We start from the raw sequence: 24,470 nt of genomic DNA on the forward strand, positions 1-24,470 counted from the left end.
ATATTCTATCCATTTAATCAGAATGTAATTTTAATGCTTCAAAATTGGTCCATATCTTTGGAATAAAATGAGACACAAAAAGTAAGAATGCAAGTTCATAACTTTGAAAACAAAAAAATTTGAGATCTTTTATCCAGATTTGTGCCGCTTCACACACCTACACTGAAGAGCAAAACTGTAACAAAATGTAATACTTTCTATTTCAACACATTTTTTTTAGACATGTTTTAACAAATCAAATATTTTTTTTGCATAACTTTATTGGCATGTATGTACTCTCTCTCTCAAACCGGTTTGGTGTCAATGCAACAACAACAACACTAGTAGCAAGCAATAATGCAAATAAAGACAAATGTTACAGTTTTGCACTCAACCCATTTTTTATTTTTTACAATAAATAAAATAAATATTAATAAGATGTCCAATATACTTTGGATTTTTTCAGCTCGTGGATACGATTGGGCATACTTCGTGTATACCTCAAGACAAAGTCAGTCGGAATAGCATCCCATACATCGCCTATTCGCTCCCACAGCTCATTAACTCCACTGGGCGGACTTGAATATTCGGCAAGCTTCGATTTTACATGACTCCATAAATTTTCGATTGGGTTCATGTCCGGTGATTGTAGAGGCCACTTCAAGTTACGAAATTTTTGGCGTTGCATCCAAATTCGTACAACATGTGCGGTGTGCTTAGGGTCATTGTCTTGCTGAAAAATTACTTTTTCAGCAGCAAAACCCATACTTTCCACTACACCCGGCAGATTTTGTTGCAATATGGCCTCTTTCCGCATTATACCGTCTATTCGTACTAAAGGACCCACACCATTTTTGGAAATGCAGCCCCACACCATAATGGAGCCACCACCATGTTTTACTGTCTGCTTGATGTGATGTGGCTGGACTGCATTTGGGTCTTTAACCCAATACCAGGCCCGACCATCTGACTGAAATCGATTGATTTTGGTTTCATCAGACCAAATAACCTACAATCGTTTTGAAATTTTATGAAAAAAGGTCTTTTATAATCCATTTATAAAGACGTACCTGATCTCAATCTTCAACTGTCCAGCTTTGGTGAGCCGCAACAAAATCCCGCCTCAACCGCACATGTCTTTTTGTCAGCATTGGCTTGGTTTTCTTCTCCGCTGCCTTTAGCCCCAGTTTTGACAGGCTGCGCCTGGCTGTCCACTGACTGGCATCAATATCCAGCATCTTTAGTGTTTCTTTGGGAGTGACCGCCTTGCTGCTTGTTACCAAATTTGCCAGATGGCGGGCATCGCCATCAGCGTCTGGTACATTTTTCCGCAGCCTTTGCACAGCTATGTGGCTCACTTCGAATTTTTTAGCTATTTTTCTTATAGACTCGTCCTTCTTCAGCAAATCAATTATTTGGCGTTGTACTTCCCGATTTAACATTTTGTCTTATTCACGGTCACATTTATAATAATTAAAAATCCACCAAATATATAATTACGAGAAAAATAACGGAAAATTTGAAAATTAAGAGTGAGTGCAAAACTGCAACATTTGTCTTTATTTGCATTATTGCTTGCTACTAGTGTTGTTGTTGTTGCATTGACACCAAACCGGTTTGAGAGAGAGAGTACATACATGCCAATAAAGTTATGCAAAAAAAATATTTGATTTGTTAAAACATGTCTAAAAAAAATGTGTTGAAATAGAAAGTATTACATTTTAATACAGTTTTGCTCTTCAGTGTAAGTACGGAAGAGTATTTCTAAAAGTATTCCTAATACGTCACACCTGCCAATGCCATACTTAGGTATGTGAAAAATACTCTTCAATTCCAATAATATTCATGTTCCTGTTCCAAAACAAATTTAATTGCAATCCCTTCAACCGTTCGACCGGTAATCGTCATTTGATATATTTGTATAATTTTGAACTAAGATAATATTTTTCATGACTATTTTTCTCTAACAACTCTGAAAACTAACAATATTGGCTACCAACTCAAAAACAATGTACTGATCCTTCGATAATATATTAATATTACTATATAACTGGGATCTACTCTCTCAGCGATCGTTCCAATAGAAATGTTGCAAAATCAAACTATCATCGGAGCCATCACTCTATAAAATACGTATGCATATGCATATGTAAGCATATGGGCATTTGTGTTGCTCCTATACAAAGAATGTAGGAATGCTCATAACAATATTAGCGAAAACAGAGTTCGTTGAGTAGCAAACCAGGGTGAGGCATCGTAATGAGTCATCAATCAGTCAAGAAAAATAAGATATCAGCGGCGCAGCAATAGCAAGAAGTACAACTGAAGTTGTAAAATTGTTGTTGGATGGCGAGCATGGAAAAGTTGCGTGGTATGCTGGTCGCGGCAGCCCGCTAGACATGATCGAATGTTGTAAAAAGCGGAAATTACTGAACGTGATGTCATATACCGCAAATTTCAATGCACACATGCAGTGTGCACTTCCATTATTCAACTTCCGTCTGCACGGCATTCAGTGAGCAGGCCAATGAGGCGCGAAATACACACAATAATCCATAATGCATATCTGTATACTTGTATGTGAAATGGGCATATAGGTGAGTTAGCATTCAAGGCCCCTGACACAAAACTGTTGAACGTTTGCAAGCTTACAAAACGACCATTTGCCCATTCCACCGTTCCAGCAGCTTATATTGAAGTTTCTTTGTTTCTGTTGTACAAATTATGGCTATTTTTGTTATTCGTGTTGGGTATGCACGGCGCAATTTTATGTACTAACGGACAGTGGCTGCATCTCTACTTACCATTAAAGAGTCATTCAGCCACTATCGCTCTGGGCACATACCAACACCGCGTACACTCCATCATGTTTGCCATAATCATCAGCATCCTCTCCATCACCATCAACAATCACCGGTGGCATCACAATCTCCGGCGATGAACGTGCAACCATCATCAGAGTAAAAAAGCTGTTATGAGTAGTACTTAACCAATATATGTGCATATGTATGTATACGAGTATGTACGTGCATGGAAAAGTACGCTTGGATATTTGCTCCTACTCAACATTTGCCGCCTCACTTCTGCATGTCACACATCTGGAAGTGCAATATTTTTGTGTGTATTGTGCTTTTCGTTTTTTTCTGACATCTATGCACTCACTGAGCGACGCGTTGGAATGATCCATCAAATATGCGGTATGTCGGCACTATCGCTGATGTTTGATGGTGGTAACCACTGTTGTTGCTATTATTGTTAATGTCCGTTGGTAATATACCATTTGCCGACTTGTTGGTGGCAACTGATGTTTGTGATGTGATGGTGTTTTATGATGGTTTTACATGCCAATAAACTGTTGAGACATGTAACAAATACGAGTATGCTTCGCTCTGATACGTACTCATTAAATGAGAAAATTCTATTTATATTAAAGAAAGGAAACACTCTGTAAGGAGTAGATATCTAAAATGGCAAAAACTTCCCAACTTTCAAAATTCTTCACTCACTTTCTAAAATTATGAGTCGTGCTTCAAAAAGTACTCAAAATGCATAAAATTCGGAATATTCGGTTTCCATGAAAGCGTAGAAAACGTAGAATTAAAGATCATATTCCAAAAAGAAAAACCAAATGGTGGTCAACTTGCAGCAAATTCTATTTGCTAGAGAACATCTTTTTGTCAAATTATTTAATCATTGTGAGTCTCAACATTTCTGTCTGGATATGATGACAAGACTATATTTTTAGTTGTATTCTTTCCTATAAATTTCAAAGATGAAGCATATTATTAGCTGAAATAAAATTTTAAAACTATTCTGACACAAATTAATCTAGTTACCGATTGATAGCCGCACCAAAATATTGGATGGCCGCTCAGTAACAATATCCTCAAATCCTACTGGCAATTCTTGGGACAAAAGCAAAGAAATGTTGCTGGCGACATTCCAGCCGATTCTGAATTATGCTGCCCCTGTCTGATTGCCTGGTAGCAGTTGTTCGCAGTGGACTGAGCTCCAGGCATGTCAGAATACAGCAATCAGGACAGCTACGGGATGCCTCCTGATGTCCCTCCTGCAATGATTTGTCAATGCTCCCAGTTAAAAAGCATAACAAAATACTCAGCAAGCAATCTACTAAAGGCATCACCCCTTCAGATATTATATTTTCTAGAGCCTGGGACGCCTCCAGGCACGTCAGGGGCATCTCTCTAATTACACTGACGAGATCCTGGACAAAACACAATAACAACTACTAGACCGCACAATATATAGACCACTATTAAACAGCATTCATTGAGGGACCCTTACTACCTTCCTAAACTCCCGAACTCCGAGCCAACCACCATCTTTTGGTGGAGGAGCTTCAGCTGTCTCCCGAGCCCCTCCTAATTTCTGGATATTGTAGTAGGTTACTGTTAGTAGGTTACTATCATTTATCTCGAATCGACCCCGATGATATGTCCACCATGTGAACGGTACTGTTTACTAAGCTGCTTAGAATTTTAACTGTAGAGTTTTTTTTTATTTTGACAGGTAAAATAACATTTGTGGTGCATTAGGTATTTATTTCACAGAGATACTTATAATATGGATTGCTTTTTGCTTGAGCAAAGTTGTGAAATAATAAAAGTATCCGAAAATCTTTGATAGACGCATAAATAGCCAAAAACGATAGTGTCATCTATTAAATTATTTTTTAGAAGAGTAAATATTAGGACTCTTAAAATTATTCGAGCCGTTCTAATAATCGAATATCTGAATATCGCTTGGCAGTCGTATTCTAAATTTTCAATTGAATGTGACTATTCGAATTGTTGCAGGAAATCAATTCGTAGTTCATCGATTATTCGCTAATTGATGGAAATTTGAACATGAAATACTTACGACTTATAAATTTATAATTTTTATTTACTAAATGAGCGGAATGAATGAGTTGGATTGGGCGCTTTTTTAAAAAGAATTCTAACTGTAACCAAGTTACGTGCTCCGTTTGTGGTGCAGTCTTGTGAAACCACAACTTCGTTCGTCTTTGGACAATCACCTGAATCAAGTGCACAAAAGGGTAAAAGAGAAATGTAGACGCAAACTCATTATGGTATTTGTAATATATAAAATGAGGGTGTTGATGCTTTAGAATGCTTTCAATGAATGGGTCCGGTCTAGCGCCGAGAGCTATGAAATAGCGACGAGCACTTCAAGTGGTCATAAGGAGAAAGGCAAGAGGACATTCATGACTGCTTATTTGAAAGGCAGGAATCAATATCTCGTGGAGTGGCATGTTTAATCACCAGCTAATGTTGCCAGTTTCTTTTATTTGGGCCCAAAGCTGTTGTGCTTTAATGAAGTTGGTGCTACCCGCTAAACAAACGTAAATGTTGCAAATATTGGAGTAATCGATGAATCGAATTTCAAAAGTCTACTATATTTTATGTCTACCAATCTATAGCTGATTCATCAGTTGTTGAGAAAGTGCTGATACTCACAAAAATACACTGAAAAAACAGATTGACTGAATAGGTCAATTAAAAGAACCAACCGTGGAAGTAATTTCAAATAAAATGAGTTCCATGCTTAATGCTCAGGTTTACCACTTCCAATACAAAAACTCATTAAAAAATGTTACTGTCTTTTATTTACAGCCACATAAAGTAAAATTCCAAATGCTAGATTCAATACCCTGTACTTAGATTCACAACGTACAACTATGATAATAGTCGAGGTGAGAAGGACCGGCGGTAACAAGTAAGAAACAGAATTTCTGCCAAAGAGAATTTCGTCAGCCCACGAATAGTTTTTGTCGATAAAAGTAGAAAAAACCAGCAGTGGAGGAAATTTTTTGAGTTTGAAGTTTTGAAGATAATGCAAAGTCTCTTAAAGTAACTGAAAATGTGGCGAGGTTGTTAAACCTCGAAGAACTTTTAAATAGAGACTTCTTGAAACTTATCCATACCCACTCCGAACAGTGTTCCACAAGCCACTTTGCCTGCTAACGTATAATTCAGCAGGCAGCAATTTTATTGTTTTTACTGTCTTTAATGATAATATTACTGCCGTTTCCTTTCATGTTTTATTTGTTTCTGTGCGCCTTGTTGCACACATACAGTCGCCAAATAATTTTCCCTTTTTTCCTGGGGCTGGCACCTCACAACCCTGCCCTGCCCTTCAAGTCGATCATCCATTGTCTTGTAAGTCGTACTGTATTCTTTATTGTTAGCGCATTCCTTTGCAACGTTCCGCACGCGTGCCACAAATGCCACAATTGTGTTGCCATCATTCCTATGTACTCTGCGAAGCGCCACTCAGTTGTTGCCTCGGTCGGTGCTGCCACTGCATCATTGTTGCATCTCATTTACACAGCCGAATGGTTGATGCGCTCAAGCGGCAGCTGTCGTCTGTCGTCTGATTTTCCCTTGCCTGTAGCCGCTAGAAACTTTGTCTTGGCTTCATTTCCGGCTCAGCCTGCTGGGGGTGGAAGTGCTGATGACGGCGCGTAGACGGCCGCTGCGTATACGTAATATTTCTTATGATTCAATGCACGCCACAAATAAAAATGTTGAAAGAAGGCAAAATAATGCGATATTATTTTCAACTTCTGTGCAACTTGTGGCACAACAATAACAATGGCCATTCGCTCCGCTACGCAGTTGCTTTGGTTTTGGTTTCAAATCTCACAGCATTCTTATTTGGAATTTGTTTTGTTGTTTTCATTTTTATTGTGCAATTTTCTGCGTAATTTTTCTTGCATTTATTTTGTAGTTCTGTTTTTACTTTCATGTGCAGCAATTTTGTGTTATTGCAGTTTTTGTAATTTCTTGTTTCCTTCCGTTGTAGTTATTTTCTCAGCTATTATCGCTTTGGATGTTGCAGCTCTAAAGCGAGTTTATACTTTACTTTTTTTCTTGCAATCTCAGTCAATTATTTATGTAGATGTTATGTATGGTATTCTCATGTATTCGATTGTGGCTTAAAATGGCCACCAAATCACCACAGTGCAGAGGGACATAACTCATACTATTTTATTTATTGAAAATTTGGAAATTGATATAACTTTTATTGACTTTTCCAAAAGCATCATAAAGAACGCGCACTGAAGAAGGAACTTTATAAAGTCTAACAAAACCAGGTTGAAAATTATTGATTAAAATATATCGTTTAACAAAACCTAAAATTGAATCAAACATATTTAGATGTGATTAGCGATATTTCGTCAAGCTTCCACTCCGATTTGGTAGTCAGGGCGATATTATATTATAAATAGCGAGGTCTTTATGTCAAGCTATTTCATGAAAGATTTGACGTGGATTGTCAAAAGCCGAAGGCTATTAGAAAATACTTTTCCTATCTGCTGATGTTGCATGTACACTGTAAACATCGATTTCAAATTTCCGCACAAACCGACTTGACTGTAGCACGGAATAAGAATTATAAATCTATTTCAGATATCATCGTTCCACTCTCGAATCTAGCACTATACTTAATGCTTTTATTTATAGGCAGAATTACATTTTGAATTAAAGCTCGGTGGTTAATTTCGGTCGTCGATATAAATTTGCGCGATAATATGTGTAAATCAATGCGCAAGAGATCGAATACACTGGGACTTCCTAAAGCTACAGTGCATGATATATTGAGGAAGGATCTTACACTTCATCCTTTCAATATTCAAATCATGCGAGCGCTTAAGCCTAACGATTACAATTTGCGTAAAAGTTTCAGTGATACAATGTTGGAGCGATTTCGTACGACAGCACTATCTTTGGGAATAGGGCAGCCCATTTTCACTTAAATGGAAGTGTAAATAAGCAAATTTGTAATTTTCAAATAATTTTTGTGAACGATGTCTCTTAACGGCACATGCTTAGGGACTATTTTCTGTCAATAATGAGAGAACATTATTCTTTCAGTCTACAGCATTTTTGTTGTTCTGTGTTTTATTACAGGAGAAATTAAACGTGTACTGATCTCACCCTTCTTGAGAATTTTACCTGTTGGATAATATGAAATTGCTGATTTATGTCGATAAGTCAAAAGCACTGAAAACAGTAATATTGCCAATATGCAGCTTGAGCTACTCGAAAATGCGGTTCAAAAATTAAATGGAAATAAAATTTGGTGAATCAATTACCCCCTTATTAATGTCAAAAACAAAGGTTGATGAAAGACTAATTCTTTTGCTTTGAAGTGATATTTAGCTAATTATGACACATCTATCTCTGTATGAGGGAATTGGAATGATCAAATTTAACAAGCAAACCCTACAAACGTTTTTTGAACCCACTCGAACCGATCAATATGACATTCGTGATAGGGTATCCAGATAAAAAACGCATATTCCAGCTTGGAACTTACGAGCGACGTAAATAATACAAATGCTTAACTAGGCTAAGACTATATCCGGATCATAATGCAAGTCTGAGGAGTTCGAAATTGTTTAAAAGAGCATATCAAATAATTTCAGATTGTGTAAGACAAGTCTATATGTCATTGATGAAAATGACGAACAGCAAGGGGCCATGATGCTGCAATGTGGAACTCAGGCTCCGCTTTGAAAATACTGAAGTGCATGTTGCTGGCAACGCCTAGGCAGTTGCGATGACGATGGTAGGAGTTATCCAAACAAAATAGAGTTCCAGAAATATTTTGGGAGCTGGATTAAACTAGCGTAAATGCTTTGAAGTTGATGGGGAATACTTTGAAGGCGATAACATCACTTTTGAGTAATAAACTTGCATTTTGAATTTTTACATCATCAGGCGATAAGAAGAGCATTCAAATATTAATTAGTGAATGCAGGTTTGCAAAGATTGTTTCCGATTGCGTTACAAAGGTTGAGCGTCTGGAAAAGATTCAGCAGATTACAAATTATTATTATTATTTATTGCAAATTACTACTGTCAAAATTACAAAATTTTAGATCGAGAATAAGCGAAAGATGTCTATCGGGACACAAAAGCGGGTCGGGGAACTAATTTAAATTATAATAAGAATTCAGAAAGTTCATTTTATGATATTTGCCAAGATTTAAAAGATCTTTATATAAAAGCCTTTATTTACTCATATGAAGTCTCTATACTAATAAATATATAACGATAATACATGAAAGTTTACGGTTTCCTTTTGCAATATAATTATAATTATTTGCCAGCTTGATGCTGAATGAGTTAAAGCTTTTTTCAATGCATCGGAGTTGAAATTTTAAATATCAAACCGATGACAGCATCAGCAGTTGCTTCTTCAAGCTGTTTCTTCGACATCTTACTTTTCATCATCCATACATGCAAACTCATACTTACATTCAGGCATGTCCTCAGCACTACTGCTGTCAAAAGCTGTAAATTCTCTGTATGATTGTTTGTCTGTCGGGGTTTTTATCCACCACAATTTTTTAATAAATGTTTCGTTTATGAATGAAGTTGGCGGCTACACAATGACATAAAGTAAAGAACTTGGATTTGACAGCAGCAGATGCTGCAGCTGCTTTTTGTCCTACTGCTGTCAATTTAAATGCATACATATAACGATATGGGGAGACGGTTGGGGGCGGGCGACAATGAAATTTCATATTTTGTTCACAGTTGAGTGAATTCACTGCTATTGCAGATAATCTAATCTCACTCAAACATGTGTGTACACATTCACAAGGACATGCGAAGTCAAGAGTAAAGTAGCCGGTGTCAACTCAAGCACAGAAGAAGAAAAACGAAGCATATAAAAGAAAAATTAAAAATAAAAATCATTTTTGACAAAATACAGGTAACAATATTCGAGCACTCAGGTGCAGCTGACGCTTGAGAAGTTAGTTATATTGTATTTGGGCACATCCGAAGCTGAAATGCGTGGGGAAAAGTTTTTATCTTTAGCAATTTTATTTATATTATATATTGACGATAATAAGTGAGTTATTAACTGAAAGGTAAAATAAAAGACACATACTAGGTTGTTCAATAAGTTTTGCGGTTCGATAAGAAAAATACAAATTTGTAGTTTGAAATACACTTTATTATCATTATTTTATTAGTCTCCTGAAAAACAATATACTTGTTCCAACGATATTCCAATTTATTAATTCCATTAAAAAAGTAAGAATCTGGAAGGACTGTAAAATACGCTTCCACAGCAGTTATGACCTTATCATATAATGAAAAACGCTTTCCACGCATGAATTTTTTCAGGTTTGGAAATAGATGGAAGTCGGTAGGGGCCAACTCTGGTGAATAAGGTAGATGCTTCAACAATTCGAAATTTAATTCAAGGATTTTAGCTATTGTCAAAATGCTCATTGTTCTGATGAAAATTACTTTTTTTTTTTGCAAACTGGGTATTTTTTCACGAAGCTTTTCATTCAGCTGGTGTAAAAGGTTACAATAATATTCAGAATTAATTGTTTTACCTCTTTGCAAGTAATCCACAAAAAAAATGTCTTGCGCATCCCGTAAAATGGCACCTTCTTGGCCAATTTCTGGACACGAACTCGTTTGGAGCCGAAGAACCCTCTTGTTTTGATTTAAAATCATGGTAATAGAGCCAAGTCTCATCCATAGTGATGAATCGACGCACAAAATCCATCCTTCCGAAAAAGCTTTAAATGTTGCTAAGAAAGTCACATTCGAATATATTTTTGTTCCATTATTAGCGTCTTTTTTTTTTACGAGGAGGAAGCATCAATCAAAAGCCTAACCTCGGCAGTGTGGGACTTTAACCCGAACTAAACCTCCTACCGTCAAAGTACCGATCCCCCCGGAACAACCATTAAGTCTTCGTCGGGAGGCGGTTTGAGCACTAAACTCAACGTCCGTTATTGTCCTGATGTAATACCTGGGAAGTAGCATCTACTTGTTACCACCCTCAGTTTAGGTAATTTCATGAGAGAGCCACCCCTGTCATAACAGTACTCCCCCAACCACCATGTCTCTGTCCATACCATAGAAAGATAAGTTTCTATGTCCAGTATCGTCAGTTTACCTACATCCAAATAAATTAATCTAAAAAATGGTCCTACGGCACAACCGTCGTTACTACAGCACAGGAAAAGTGTAGACTATTACACTACGGGATTTCAGCTATTTAGTGCTATGCTTTCGCTTTTTCGCCTTCTCTCCATTTGTCTCAAATCATAGAGTACGAACGCTGACAATTTTTTAATACAATCCCATACTTCTTTATATTGTAGCATGTGTGGAACAACATTGTCTGGTTTTATTGGTTCTGCTATTTGGTTTTCCAAAAACTCTCATTCTTTACTATATCTTTGGGAGTAAAAGAAAATATGCTTCGCATTTTCATTAGCCTTGGCACAAACTGAGCATATAACTCCATCATCATGGCCATACTTGTGGAGATATTCTCTGAAACAACCATGTCCTGTCAGGAACTTCATATAGAAGTCGACATTACCGTGTTTTCTATCGAACCATGCCTGCATATTTCTAATGAGTCGATGTGTTCATCTCCCTTTGGTTGTTATATCCCAACGTCTTTGCCATTTAGATAGACTATCGTATCTGATTCTTTGCCCTCCTCAGCTATTAACGACCTGCCAAGGCTTTGACTTTTGTCATATATGCTCTTACTTTCTAGAGCCATTATATCTGGGGCATTATGCCAGAAATTACTCCGATATCTTCATGGGATACAGTGCGAAAAGCACTTGCGACTCTAATAGCGCTCAGTCGAAACAGAGATTTTGTAATATTGCCGTATGTTTCGTATTTTAACGCTTGTCCCCACACAGGTGCAGCATACCTTCTACTCAAATATGAACGAGACGTTATCAATAAAACGGTCCGCGGATGACATATGGCAAAAATAAATTTTTTGTTTTTTGGTAGGACTGTTATAAGCTTACATGGCAAATTTCAGCGTGATATGTCACATAGTTTGTTTTCTGTGCTACTGTAAACAAGTCAAGCTCGAGTGTGTTCTTCGAATTTAACAATGGAAATTCAAGTTGAACAAAGAATTTGTTTGAAATTTTGTTACTCCAACAAAATTTCGGCTTCAGACGCCTTAAAAATGTTGCAGACAACCTATGGGGACTCTGCTCTATCGCGTGCACGTGTTTTCCAGTGGTAAAAATCGTTCAAAGAGGGCCGTACATCAACCCAAAAAACCACGCCAAAGTTGCTCAAAAATTACGGTTATGCTGACTGTTTTTTTCGATTACGAAGGTGTGGTGCACTCGGAGTTCCTTCCGCAAGGCCGATCGGTTAACGCTGAATATTATTTAGACGGTTTAAAGCGTTTGCGCGAGAACATTCGTCTTAAAAGGAAGGAATTGTGGGACAACAAGTCATGGTTCTTGCATCACGATAATGCACCAGCTCACACATCACGTCTTGTTTGCGATTATTTGAACAAAAATAATGTTAATATCGTTCCGCAAGCACCGTATTCGCCTGATATGGCTCCATGTGACTTTTTCCTGTTTCCCAAGCTCAAGTTGCCGGTCCGTGGAAAACATTTTGAGACAATTGAAGTCATAAAAGAGAATTCGAAGAACACACTCGAGCTTGACTTGTTTACAGTAGCACAGAAAACAAACTATGTGACATATCACGCTGAAATTTGCCATGTAAGCTTATAACAGTCCTACCGAAAAACAAAAAATTTATTTTTGCCATATGTCATCCGCGGACCGTTTTATTGATAACGTCTCGTTCATATTTGAGCAGAAGGTACATTACGATGGATTGGGTAACTTTTGCCAGTAGTAGCCTTCTGTTCTGACTTGGCCCGCCTATGTTAGCCATTATTCGAGATAGCGCCGTATCAACCCGTGCTGCTTTCTCACAAGCTTTTTCAATGAGCGCTTTGAAGTTTAAACGTGCATCAATCATGACTCCCAAGTATTTCGAATACGGTTGACTGTTGATGTTATGCCCGTCCATGCTTAGTCTAATGTTTTCAATTTTTCTCTGCTTGTGATCAGAACTGCTTCAGTTTTTTTGCCCGCAAGCTGTAGGTTTGATGATGTAAGCCAGTTTTTTAGTTTACAAACTGTTGCACTACATATAGCCTTAATTTGCTGAAGCTCTTTTGCCACTATTGCCAACGCATTATCATCCGCGTAACCAATTAATTGGGCTCCGTTTGGTATTGGGTTGCGGAGGACTCCGTCGTAAAGCACATTCCACAATAGAGGAGCCAGCACGGAGCCCCGCAGTACATCATGTGAGCGGATAGCATCGAGTATATCATCCTTCGTAGTTATTTCGTCTAGGTCCCGTATTTCTAGTGACAGCTCATGTGTTAGCTTTTTTCTTTTCCGCCTGATCTCCCAGTAACTTAGCAATCCCTTCTTTATATTCTCGGGCACGCCCTGTCTGTGCTCTTGTAAGCTGCAGTAGTATCTCTCCTTTCGCTGTCTTTCTGATTCGTAACACCTTTTCACCAAGCTGCTGGGGACCATCATTTTTTTTGACCGCCCTCAATATGTAGCTATATGACATGTTGCCAGTTTTTGTGATAACTATGGCATTAGGTCGCGGAGAGGGACTCATCTTCTTCTTGTTCTTGTTTTTGCTCTTTTGCGTCTTATACTTGACTTTCACTCAGTTCTCGTCTTTTGGCGTTTCTACTCTCGCAGTTTTAGATGGGCTCTTATCTTTGTCGCAGGGTGGACATTATTAGCGGTTGCGGTACCCATTGTGCACACCGCTTTCTGAAACCCAATACTTCAGTCAAAATATTGCGTACACTACCCAATGAGCTGCTTAGGGCTTCTACTAAATCTCTTTTAGTCACTCGACGATTTTCCAATTCAATATCCTGTATTTTTTTCGATGTGTTGCTGCTGTTGCTATTTCGTAACGCGTATCGTATTCAGGGCTTGTACAACCGCATTTAAATTCATCAACCCATCATTCTTATGTACTAATTGATGGCGAACGTCCTTATACACTTTCAATATTTGTTCATAAATTTACTTTGCTTTTAAGCCTTCCAAAAATAGAAATTCAAACACTGCACAATAGCTGATTTTTTCCATTGTAGAAAATACCGTGACACGTCGATACGAATTGGTTTGTAAACGAAGAATGAATTGCAAGATTGAAATCAAACTTCACATTCATTCATATGAAAAGTGTACTGATAGTCATCTTGCCAGTTTTCAAGAAACAGACATATTTTAGGTTCCTGGGCATTAAAACACTATGGAAAGAGTCTTGCTATGACTTAGCTAAGCAATATGCTGACAGTCCTGCAATCACTGTATAAATGTATAAAACGTATAAACATGAAAATTCACTGTAGCACATTCTTCAGTCATCAGGTCATAGATAGCTTTACAGTTGTTACTGTCCGTTGGGCTGTCGGCACTCGTGCCAGAGAGTTAAGTTTAGCCTGTAATTTCTGTAGAAGCTGTATACTTTAGATGGAAAGGAGATGATATAGGTCCCTCACAATATAATATAACATGTAGAAGTACGTTAACAAATGCAGTGATTAGCAATGAATCCATAAAAATTAATCTACCCGTTCGCATGTGGCAGTTTAGCTGCAACGTTGACAATCAGCTGTCAACACTGTTTTGAAAGGTTTTTCTTAATAGAAATTGGTTTGGTGGCATATTTCATTGCTTGTAGTTTGCTTAATTATTATTAACGATAAGAAGAAAAGGCAAAGAGAAGCAATAGTTAATTTTGCTGCTAGTAATAGACAGCCGGAGGAAATCCGTAAACGACGTCTACTGAGGTTGCAGAAAATTATGGCATGAGAAATTCGATATTACATTTTATAATAAGCATAACAGGCCAAAGCGTCTTTTCACACACGCTTTTTTCGAATGCATAATTAATAATATCTAACAAAAATTTTATTAGAGCTATTTCTACGAACCTCATTTCTTTGCCGGTGTCGATTTTATTTAGTCTTTGACGTTTCTCCTTACATCCATAATAATAACTGTGGATAACGCAGGCAACACAGGGTCGTACGGAAAAATATAATCTAAGACTATTTTACAATCTCAGATTCCGGGGGAGGAATTTTGTATGGATCATCTCGCCTTTTAATTACGGAATGGGAGTTAAGCGCGAAAAAGTATATAATCTGTTATATGGTATCTGGTACACTGGTATCAAAACAGAACTTAGGCAGTGGGTTCTCCGCCGCTTTCATGTAGCATAGCAGTATATAGATGATAGGCATCCAATTTGATTTTTTTAAATATATCGGGGACTTGATACCCACGATCACAAATGAAAAGTGCTGTAGGTAGACGTTCAACACTTTTGTTTCCATATTTACTTTTCACGGGTCTCTTCCATGTTAATGACAGCCTTAGCTTGGTCTCTGGTAGTACATTAATTAGTTCGTCATAATCTCTCGTCTGAGCGATATTAATATTTACACTAAGAAGTATCTAGAAACACATCCATGTATAATAATTATACGATTGTGCACTTTCTATAATTTCTAGTGGCACATATTAAGCTATTCAATATACTCATAGTGCACGCGCAAGCACTCATACATGCAATTCGTTTGTTTACCTAACTAGATGTTAACTCACTCGAAGGGGAGCTCTTTCATTATCGTCACAATGTCAATTTGTCATCCATCTCACCAACCGTTAACCAACCATATCAAACTGCTATTCATTTCATTTCTACATAGCAGTTACGTGCAGCAAGTTTTTGAGTGAATTTCACTGTTTGCTGTGCAAAAAATTCTCATCGTCAATATGATTAATTCACTAATCAATTTTCATGCAATTACGAAAACTTTTCCAACGCTCTTAAGTGCACATTACCAGCGTCACGTTGACGAATTGAGATGCCATCAACGTTGAGCGACAAAACACTCACATTAGCCACCATACCAACCCAACAGTAGAATTTGGGGCAATATCCGTTTCTCAATTGTTATCAAACTACAGCAGTTGACTACGGTGACTGTCAAAGTACAATACACAATAATTATTAGAAAAGTTAAGCACCCTCACGTCTTGTTCATACTTTTAGTTCACATCAACATATATTGACATCAACATAATGAGTGGATGACCCTTTATAACACTTTTTTTACAATTCGCATTTAGTTCATATAAATTTCATTTAATTTAAACAGAATTTTGTCATATAAGTAAAGTTAAAAATGTATGTTATATAAACGAATTGCAAAATTGGAAAAAATTAAAAGAAAATATTTCGTCAATTGTTTCATTGAGTTTTCGTTTATATTTTAAAATTCTGACTGGTACGCCAACCCCTTTCAGTAACAGGTCTAGCAGAACTAGCTGAAAAGATTAAAATTTACCTTGAAAGGGTTCTCAGGACCAGTTTTTTTTTGAACCATCACCACATTTTTTTGTCAAACAAATCTGTATTTCCGCGTTAATGGGTTCACCTTTTGTAATTTTGATCTCGTCTAAAGCTGCATGGTAATTTGCTATTTTTAGGGTACAAGGAGTGTTATGTTCAGATTTTAAAGAGTTAGAATCAGAATTGAAGAGTAGATTTAAAGAGTTAATTTGAGTAAAGAGTTAGAATTAGAAAAGTACTTGTCTCACAGCTTTTTATAGTTTTTTTAACCACAAAACATACTGATATTTTTGGTTCATATAATATATATATTTGTATGTGCAAATTACGTGATTTGCAAAAAAAAATTATCTGATGGACATAACACGGCTACAAAAATTCCAAATACGTACGATCACTAAGTTAAGTGAAATTGCCTGTGCTCACATCTGAAAACGCATATACTTCAAACCATTTTGGAACACAAACAGATTAGGATGGCAAAAACAAACATTTTTTCTTGATACTATCCCCTAAATTTGTTAATTGGGCAAAACAAATGAAGCAACTATTTACCCATTTCGCCAATGCTTTGAAAATTACCATTGAATTCCCACGGGAAAAATAAACTTTTTGTAAATTTGAAATAAAACGTTTAAAAATTAAAAATATTTAATGTTTTCTTTTAATTTCCCTTCATATATATCAAAAAACTGATAACCTATACTTCATTTAAAAAAAGTTAAAACGGAAATTAGAAAAGCAGGGTGATTCAATAAAACCGCATTTTACATGACTTCAGGCTGTGTATAATATATAACGCGAATGATTTCGTTCTTCAACTTTGGAATCATCTCGGGCTTATTAGTATAAGACCACAATTTTCTCGTAGATCCTGGGAAAAAATCCGCTATTGACAAATCGTAAGATCACGACGGCGACTCGACCTTGTTGCTTCTTGAAGCGTCCTGATAACTTTGCTCACCATCGTTTCATGCACTGAGTACCAAGTGGCATAATCCTGTTGAAGCCACGTATTTTCCAAACCAATAATATAATATAATATAAAGCAGAGAAATAAAAAATAATAAATAATAAATATACTATAATTAAGGCCATAAAAAGTTAGTTATCATGTCAGGATCACAAGCACCGTAACAGCGTTACCGACACCACATTCGAAGAATTCCGGTCCGATGATTTTGCCAGTTTTAAGCTGACAATACTGACAATAACTCGCTGTGATTGCGTAAGTTTTTTTTTTGAATGACATGCTAATTTTCAGAACTCCAGTTTCTTCGAATCTGTGCATCAAACGGCTGTTTCTTGACTGAGATGGTCATTTGTTTTGATCGAAAAAATCACGCAATGTAGAAAATACACTTCTTGTTGAATTACTTTAACGCCCTCTCCTATTGAGTATCGCTCCATGACTAAGTTTTCCAATGCCTGTACTACCAACTGCCTGAAAAAATTACTATAGCACAAGCAATTGCTGTTAAAGATTTATAGGAAAAGTATATGGGAAACGCAGATCCTCAGTTCTAACCTCTTATAGAAAGTTATTCCAACACTTAATGGCCATAATTCATACAATAATAATTTTTATGTTCTTAAAATTTGGAACCTTGTAAAAGTTTGTTCACAACGGGTAATGTTTAATTGAAATTATGTTTAACTCTGTGAAGTACGTGAATTGCAATCCAATTCCACTCTTTCCATTATTTTTCATACTTAATTGCGAACACATTAGCTTTGCTGCTGGGTTTCTATGCATTACATACATCGAGTTATAAAGTGTTTGTAGATTCTGGTAAGCCACTTTTTAAACGAAAAATGGATGAAATGGAAGAGAGAGCTTCACTAATTAAAGAGGAAAAGACAACTGACAACATCGCTGCTGAGCTTTTGAATTGAGTTGAAATGACCAACGGGCGCGGCTCGAGGCCGAAGCTATAGCCAATGTCTTACTTTACGCCAGTAGTTGTTGTTGTTGCTGCTGCCAACCAAGCTGGGTATTATCGGTTATTTGGGATAATGGGAAAAGTTTTTGCAGCTGCAGAACTTGTTGACAACGAACATGAGGCGTGCTCATATAATAAAACAACACCAACCGAGCTTTACCAGCAAAATGTATGCCATGTAGAAAAATATCAAAGCTGCCACTATCGCGGTCCTCAGTAGTCTCATGCTTATGGTCATAGTCAGAGTTTTTGCCCAGTCATTCATACACACGTACATATATTTTGAACTGAGTTTCAGTTCAGTTTAAATTTGTATTTGCTAACGAGTTGTGTAGCCACTCAACGCCTTCAATCTGCACCAAAAGACCCACCCTTGCTCTCACACTTATCGTAGTAATTGTCTGCTGCCGCTTAATCAGCTACCCAACACGCTAAATGTTACAAATGAAGTGGAAGGGCATGCATACATACCTCCTATGTTCACAGCCAACCACTCAACTAAGTTCGACACAACCGCCCAACTACTTTACTCCTACAATGTGATATTCGTACATACAAATGCACATAAACGAAATCGCACGGGTAATCATTATGACGATCAGCGGCACAGTAGCTCAGCAGCACAGGCAGCATTTATTTTATTTTAATTGAGACATAATAGTTTACTGAAAAGTGACAAAACTTAATGAAACTCCTCTTCACGAGAATGAACACCGCTAATGGCAATTCGCATTTTTCCGGTCGAAGTTCTTAACGCTTTCTCCTTGGCATTCAATGTCCTCCCAAGTTCCCAATAACGTTTGCTTTTTCTTAGAGAATTATATATGTATATGTAGAGAGTAGCTGAATTGATTTTCATTATGACTAATGGGTTAGTTTTCATACCGAACTTTTTTATTTTAATTTCAGATTGAAGACGCTATGCTGATGTTTGATAAGCAGACCAATCGCCACAGAGGTAAGTGAGCAGGGCCAAGAGCATATTGGCTTTTTTTTCATTGGTTATAATGAAAGTTTAAACAATGTCTCTCGATTGCTTCTATATATCAAATAATTATTGATTGAGCTAGCCACCTTCTAAGAATATAGAGAAACTGAGTTCGAGATTCCTTTTAATAGTTTTGAAAGAAGTGTCGTCAAAAATTTATAAATTGAGGGTTCAGAACGCACTATGAAAATGAAAACTATGAAAATGAAATGGAATATCCCCAAAAGCAATTTTTTATCACATATTTATTACAAAAATTCAAGTGGTTGCCCTTTTAATAGTCAAAAAGTGTAACCGTTCTTTATACTTTACAAGTATGTATCTAGTCTGTAAGGTTCATGTAATCATAGACTTAAATAAATAATAAATTGATAATAAGAGCAGAACAAAAGATTTGACACTACCTATTGGAAGTGCGGGCCTCTTAGATTTTCTAAATTTTAAAGAATTCCGAATGGCAACGAATTCTAGAAGGAATATTATGAGCAATTTTTTCTAAAAGAACAGGGCACTCAATAGAGTGCATGATTGCTAATTACTTAGTAACGAGAATGTAGATAAAAATTTTGAGAGCGGAGAGCAAATTTTAGAAAAAAATTTATTCCACCTGTATAATTCTTTCCTTCCGAACGGCAGATATTTTTTATGAGTAGCTTTTTCATGGCAGAAATGCACTCGGAGGTTTACCATTGCCTGCCGATTGCCATTGCCTTCCGCTATTAGATAAAAACTTTTTCTTAATTTTGATCTTTCACCGAGATTCGAACCGACGTTCTCTCTCTGAATTCCGAAAGGTAGTCACGCACCAACTCATTCGGCCACGGCGGCCAGCTATGGTTTAGACCTTCGTAAAACTGTACAAATATAATTCGTTAAGAATTGCTATCATTCGACATTTATATATGTATATATTGATTGAAAACACTCTTCTCTTTGTTAAGATGCCTTGAGTTTTCCTGATTACGCCTCCTTTGGCTTTTGCAGCTCTTTTATAATTTGGATGGTCTTTGCAAGTGGAAAAAAATTGGCGGAAAAGTTAAGTTACAAAATTATTAATTTTTGAAATTAATTTAAAACCAATTTAGCGAAACAATTCATTCGTCATATAGGCTTTTATTATTATTTTTTATGAGCCTATCGGCAAGTTTGATTTCCACTAAGAATCAAACTAAATTAGATGCAAGCATTGAAGATCATGTGAAATTACGCTCATAAATAATCGAATGGCAATTGTCCAATTAATAGCTCAGATTAAATGAAATAAGATGTGCCCTGGCACAACGTTAGGAAGTATTGAAAATTTACTTGACTTCCAAAACTGCAAAAAACGTTGAAAATTCGATAGAAGAGAATTACCTTCCGTGCAATTTGTGTATCAATCAATCGAACAAAGGCATCGGTATGACGCTACTGCAAGGTCAGCCGTGGAAGTCAAACGATAGATGGTCCATCCTGTATTTAGCATATTAATCATTAAGAATGTAAAAATGTTAAAACCTATCACGAAAGCCTTAAAGATTTCATCATCCCAGAGAAATACTCTTTCTAAATAAATTATATTTATATACAGTCCCTGATATATACGGAATGCCCTGCCCTAGATTTATCAAGGTTTACAACATTGGTGAATAGGAAACCATCTGATCTTCTAAAATCTGCTAATATCAATGGCATCATCAAATTTCTTAAATTGTGTAACATCAAAGGCATACAACTGGACATACTACTAAATATGTTTAAATTTGTTTTCTTTGGTTTTAATATTGTGGTCCAAAGGTCCTGATAGCCAGCCCTTGTTCTTATAAATGGATTAGTTATTTATAATTTCACCTATGTACACATGTATGTATGTACGTATGTGCTTGTATCCGCCTGAATGAGGCAATTTATTCAACGGCCAACTTCATTCATAGCGAAGCCGTCACCTGGCTATGCGTTTGTTATACGAATATGAGAACACGTATAGCCTTTACCAACACCTTTTCTTTTCTTAATGCCTATATACTTTTCATACGCTCTGTTACCTTTTTAAGTCCACTTTAATTTGCACTTCCCTTTATTCAACGCACCATGCATATATCGCTGATGAGCTTGTGACCACGACCAGGTGCTGAGTTTGTTAAATTTTTTAGACCACGTGTAAATAATTGCAAATCTCAACTTGGGAGTATGCCAGCTGGGCCGTACTGGTCGTTTCGCTTCTCCGGCTATTTTAATGATGGCTGTGTTGGCTTTTGTAAACAGTGTGCATGTACTAATACGAGTATGTATGGCACGTGTGTTTTAAGCCGCCGGCTGAAGCAACTGCACTTTTCAACACTGTTTCCTGTTTCATTTTTTTCTTTCCCAACCACAAACTGCTAATGTAGTATTTGCTTCTGTTGCACTAAGGAAGTGGCACTTTTGTTTAAACTGTTCGGATGAAAAAAAAGAAAAGTAGATAAAGTAGTGTTTGAGTTAAAGAATAGTCGGCAATGTATCATTGTCCGCATCTTTGGGTCCTTAACTTTGGTAAAAACTATTTCTTTTAAATCCATTTTATTTACTTAAACTTAAAAAAACCTACCTGGATTTCATAAGCAAGAAAATATTGCGAATATTTAGTTCACGTCATTGCTATTTTATAACAAAAAGAGTAGTAAGTTATTGTCATCCTGCGATGTAAGAGTAAATAATTGTGGCAGGTATCCCTATAGTTAATACTTAATATCAAAATCGGCAATGTGAAATATTCAAAATATAAGTGCAACTAATAAGACTCAAAAAGGTAAATACAATTATCGGATAGCTTTAATAATACTCAAATAATTTTTATTTTAAGCTTATGCTTTTAGAATTTATCGCAACTAATTTCCAAACTAAAAAATCGATTAAATAGATGCCGTTGGCATAAGCTTTAGTATATTTGAAAATCCCTACAAGACGCAGACCATTAGAACTAAATCTAGATATCTTAGTGGCCTTTCAGAAAGTTCTTTTTTCCTTCCTAAGCATAGCACTAAGTTCGCATTTCAAGTGAAATGGCTGTGAAAATCCATACAAATTACATTGCCGTGAAATATATGTGAAATTTGGTATGTATCTCACGGCAAGGTAGTAATCAGTCCATGGCATGAATGGCAGGAATATTTCCTCGCACATATTTAAAATGCACATTTCGTTTAAAATTGGGCGAAAACTGACAGTTCGTTTGCGAGTGAAGTGCTTGAGTTCGAATACTCCGAAGCCATCAAGTTCCACAGCTATGAAGCTAGTACTAGCCTTTACGAAAAAAATATAATACTTTGTTGTGCCTGAAGTGTTGCAAGAGAGGGGTAGTTGGAATCAGACGTTTTCCATACCGTTTTCACACAGTCGCCCTAATACAAGATATGCTAAAATCGTCTCGTAACGATCACCGTTCACTGTCGCGCTAGCTCCGAAGAGAAATGGTCCAACGATGGTTTTTACGAAAACAGTGGCGCAGCCAAAATGGCAATTTTGTTTATTGACAGTGTCAAAGAGTGTCAAATGCGTCTCAACTTATCCATTCATTTAAGCTGGCTGAAAATGGAGATCTCGTTTGCACAGTGAAGAAAATAGTGCCTTGTTGTAAAAACCGCGACTGAGCCTCTCTTCTGCATTGCCCGATTACTGCAGCATATCGAGACTAAGTAGTTTCGTAGATAACCAGAGTGAACCGTTGCTACAGCTATTCTGCTTCAGAGGAAGCAAACATTTGCATTTTTCTCTTAGCCGGCCTGTCAACCTCGTCAGCATAAAGTCAAACCATACCTCTCTGTCTGCCTTCCACTCTTTCAGAACTTGCTTTGCTTTCATCTTTCACCAATATATCTAAAACGTATTACAAGTGTTTGGCATATCAATAAGTTAATATCGTTAAGTAAAAAAAATTCATACGACAAAAAATCTGAATCCATTACATTAAAGCTTATTTTCTTTTATGATTTGAATATTTATTAAAAAATGTCCTGTTTTGAATAAGGTCAGTGGCAGTTGTTGCTGTTGATTGAGGGTCTATGTTTCCCATACTCGGTGTCACTTAAGTAACGTATTTTGCAATTTTCGTAGCTGTGTCTCCAAGAGTACTATTTCCTATAGCCACTTCATTGTGTCTTGCATCAGAAAACATACCTAATTCCAAGCCTGAAAGTCCTCCAATGCTGGTAAGAAATGGTTTGCCAAACTCATAAACTTGCCCTTGATAAGCCCCAAAATAGTTAAGGTAGTGAACAGCGACATGTATTGTTAGGTTGTATGTTTAAAATAGCCGCGTGCTCCCGTTCCCATCAGTGTCCTGTGAGAACCGCGGTTAGTCTCGCGATGTCGCGTCCATATTTGTTATGGTCAAGAGGACATGACACAGGTTGTTAGTACGTTCCATCGCCTACTTGCAATGCTGTAGCAGTGAGACTCTAGTTCCACCTTAATCTGGCTTTACTCAACTGAACTTACTGGCTCCGCTTCGGCAAAGCACCTTTTTTTCTGAAAAACTCTCGTTTAATTTGTTTAAGGTAGAAAGTAATATATTTTAAAGGTGGAAAGTAATATATTTTTCATTGTTTAACATAACACATTTTCAGCTCACGCATACAAAATGCTCGAAACCCACCAGATACTTATTCGAGCAATTATTTGTTACACTATTCAAGTAAGTTTTCTATGTTGTAGTTAAATTTTATTTAATGTTGCCTGCACGCACACATACAGGAATTCATCAATCGAGTAGTGAGGAAACAAACTTTAAAACGTACGAGTCAAACCGTATGAAACTGGATATTCAATGCGAAAATCCGTGCAAAACTTATCCGCAGCATTGGCGTTTGGATTATTTTCATTGACAGATAACGTTTCACAACCATCTGACCGATACAAGTAAACAGAATAACTACTATTTGTAGGAACTAATTACAAATCAACATTTCTGATGTTTTAAAAGTCTTCGCTTTCACAGATTGTAATTTGTGTTCCTAATTCTTATCTTCGCCAACCAATACCACGCAATTACTGCCTAATCCTGTTGCCTAATTAAATGCACTGACATTTGCATATCCAAAACAAAAGCATTATTTAAATTTGTGAGAAATATTCCTTGATGTTCAATAGTGGACAATTAGATATATACATAATAATATACATACAATACAAACACCCAAAATGAGTGTAAGGCCGAGATCCTCCTCCTATTGTGGCGAGTGTCTTGATGTTGTTCCACAAATTTAGGCACCTACCATATAGTTTTAAGCCGACTCTGAAGGGCTTTTTAATGGTGGAAATACACTCGGAGGTTTGCCATTG

At 36.7% G+C, this 24,470-nt stretch overlaps 1 protein-coding gene across 3 annotated transcripts in view; it reads left to right on the forward strand.

Annotated features, from left to right (window-relative positions):
- Positions 1 to 24,470, forward strand: part of LOC129241640 (RNA-binding protein Musashi homolog Rbp6) — a 373,873-nt gene that overhangs the window by 279,943 nt on the left and 69,460 nt on the right. For all 3 annotated transcript variants that reach the window (XR_008582150.1, XM_054878077.1, XM_054878078.1), the window contains one exon: positions 19,094 to 19,142. Coding sequence is in view for 2 of the 3 variants with exons in the window: in XM_054878077.1 (XP_054734052.1) it covers positions 19,094 to 19,142 (49 nt within the window). In the remaining variant the exon portion in view is untranslated. The remainder of the gene's footprint in view (positions 1 to 19,093; positions 19,143 to 24,470) is intronic.

The sequence above is a fragment of the Anastrepha obliqua genome, chromosome 3 (assembly GCF_027943255.1).
Source record: "Anastrepha obliqua isolate idAnaObli1 chromosome 3, idAnaObli1_1.0, whole genome shotgun sequence".
Classification (NCBI taxonomy): Eukaryota; Metazoa; Arthropoda; class Insecta; order Diptera; family Tephritidae; genus Anastrepha; species Anastrepha obliqua.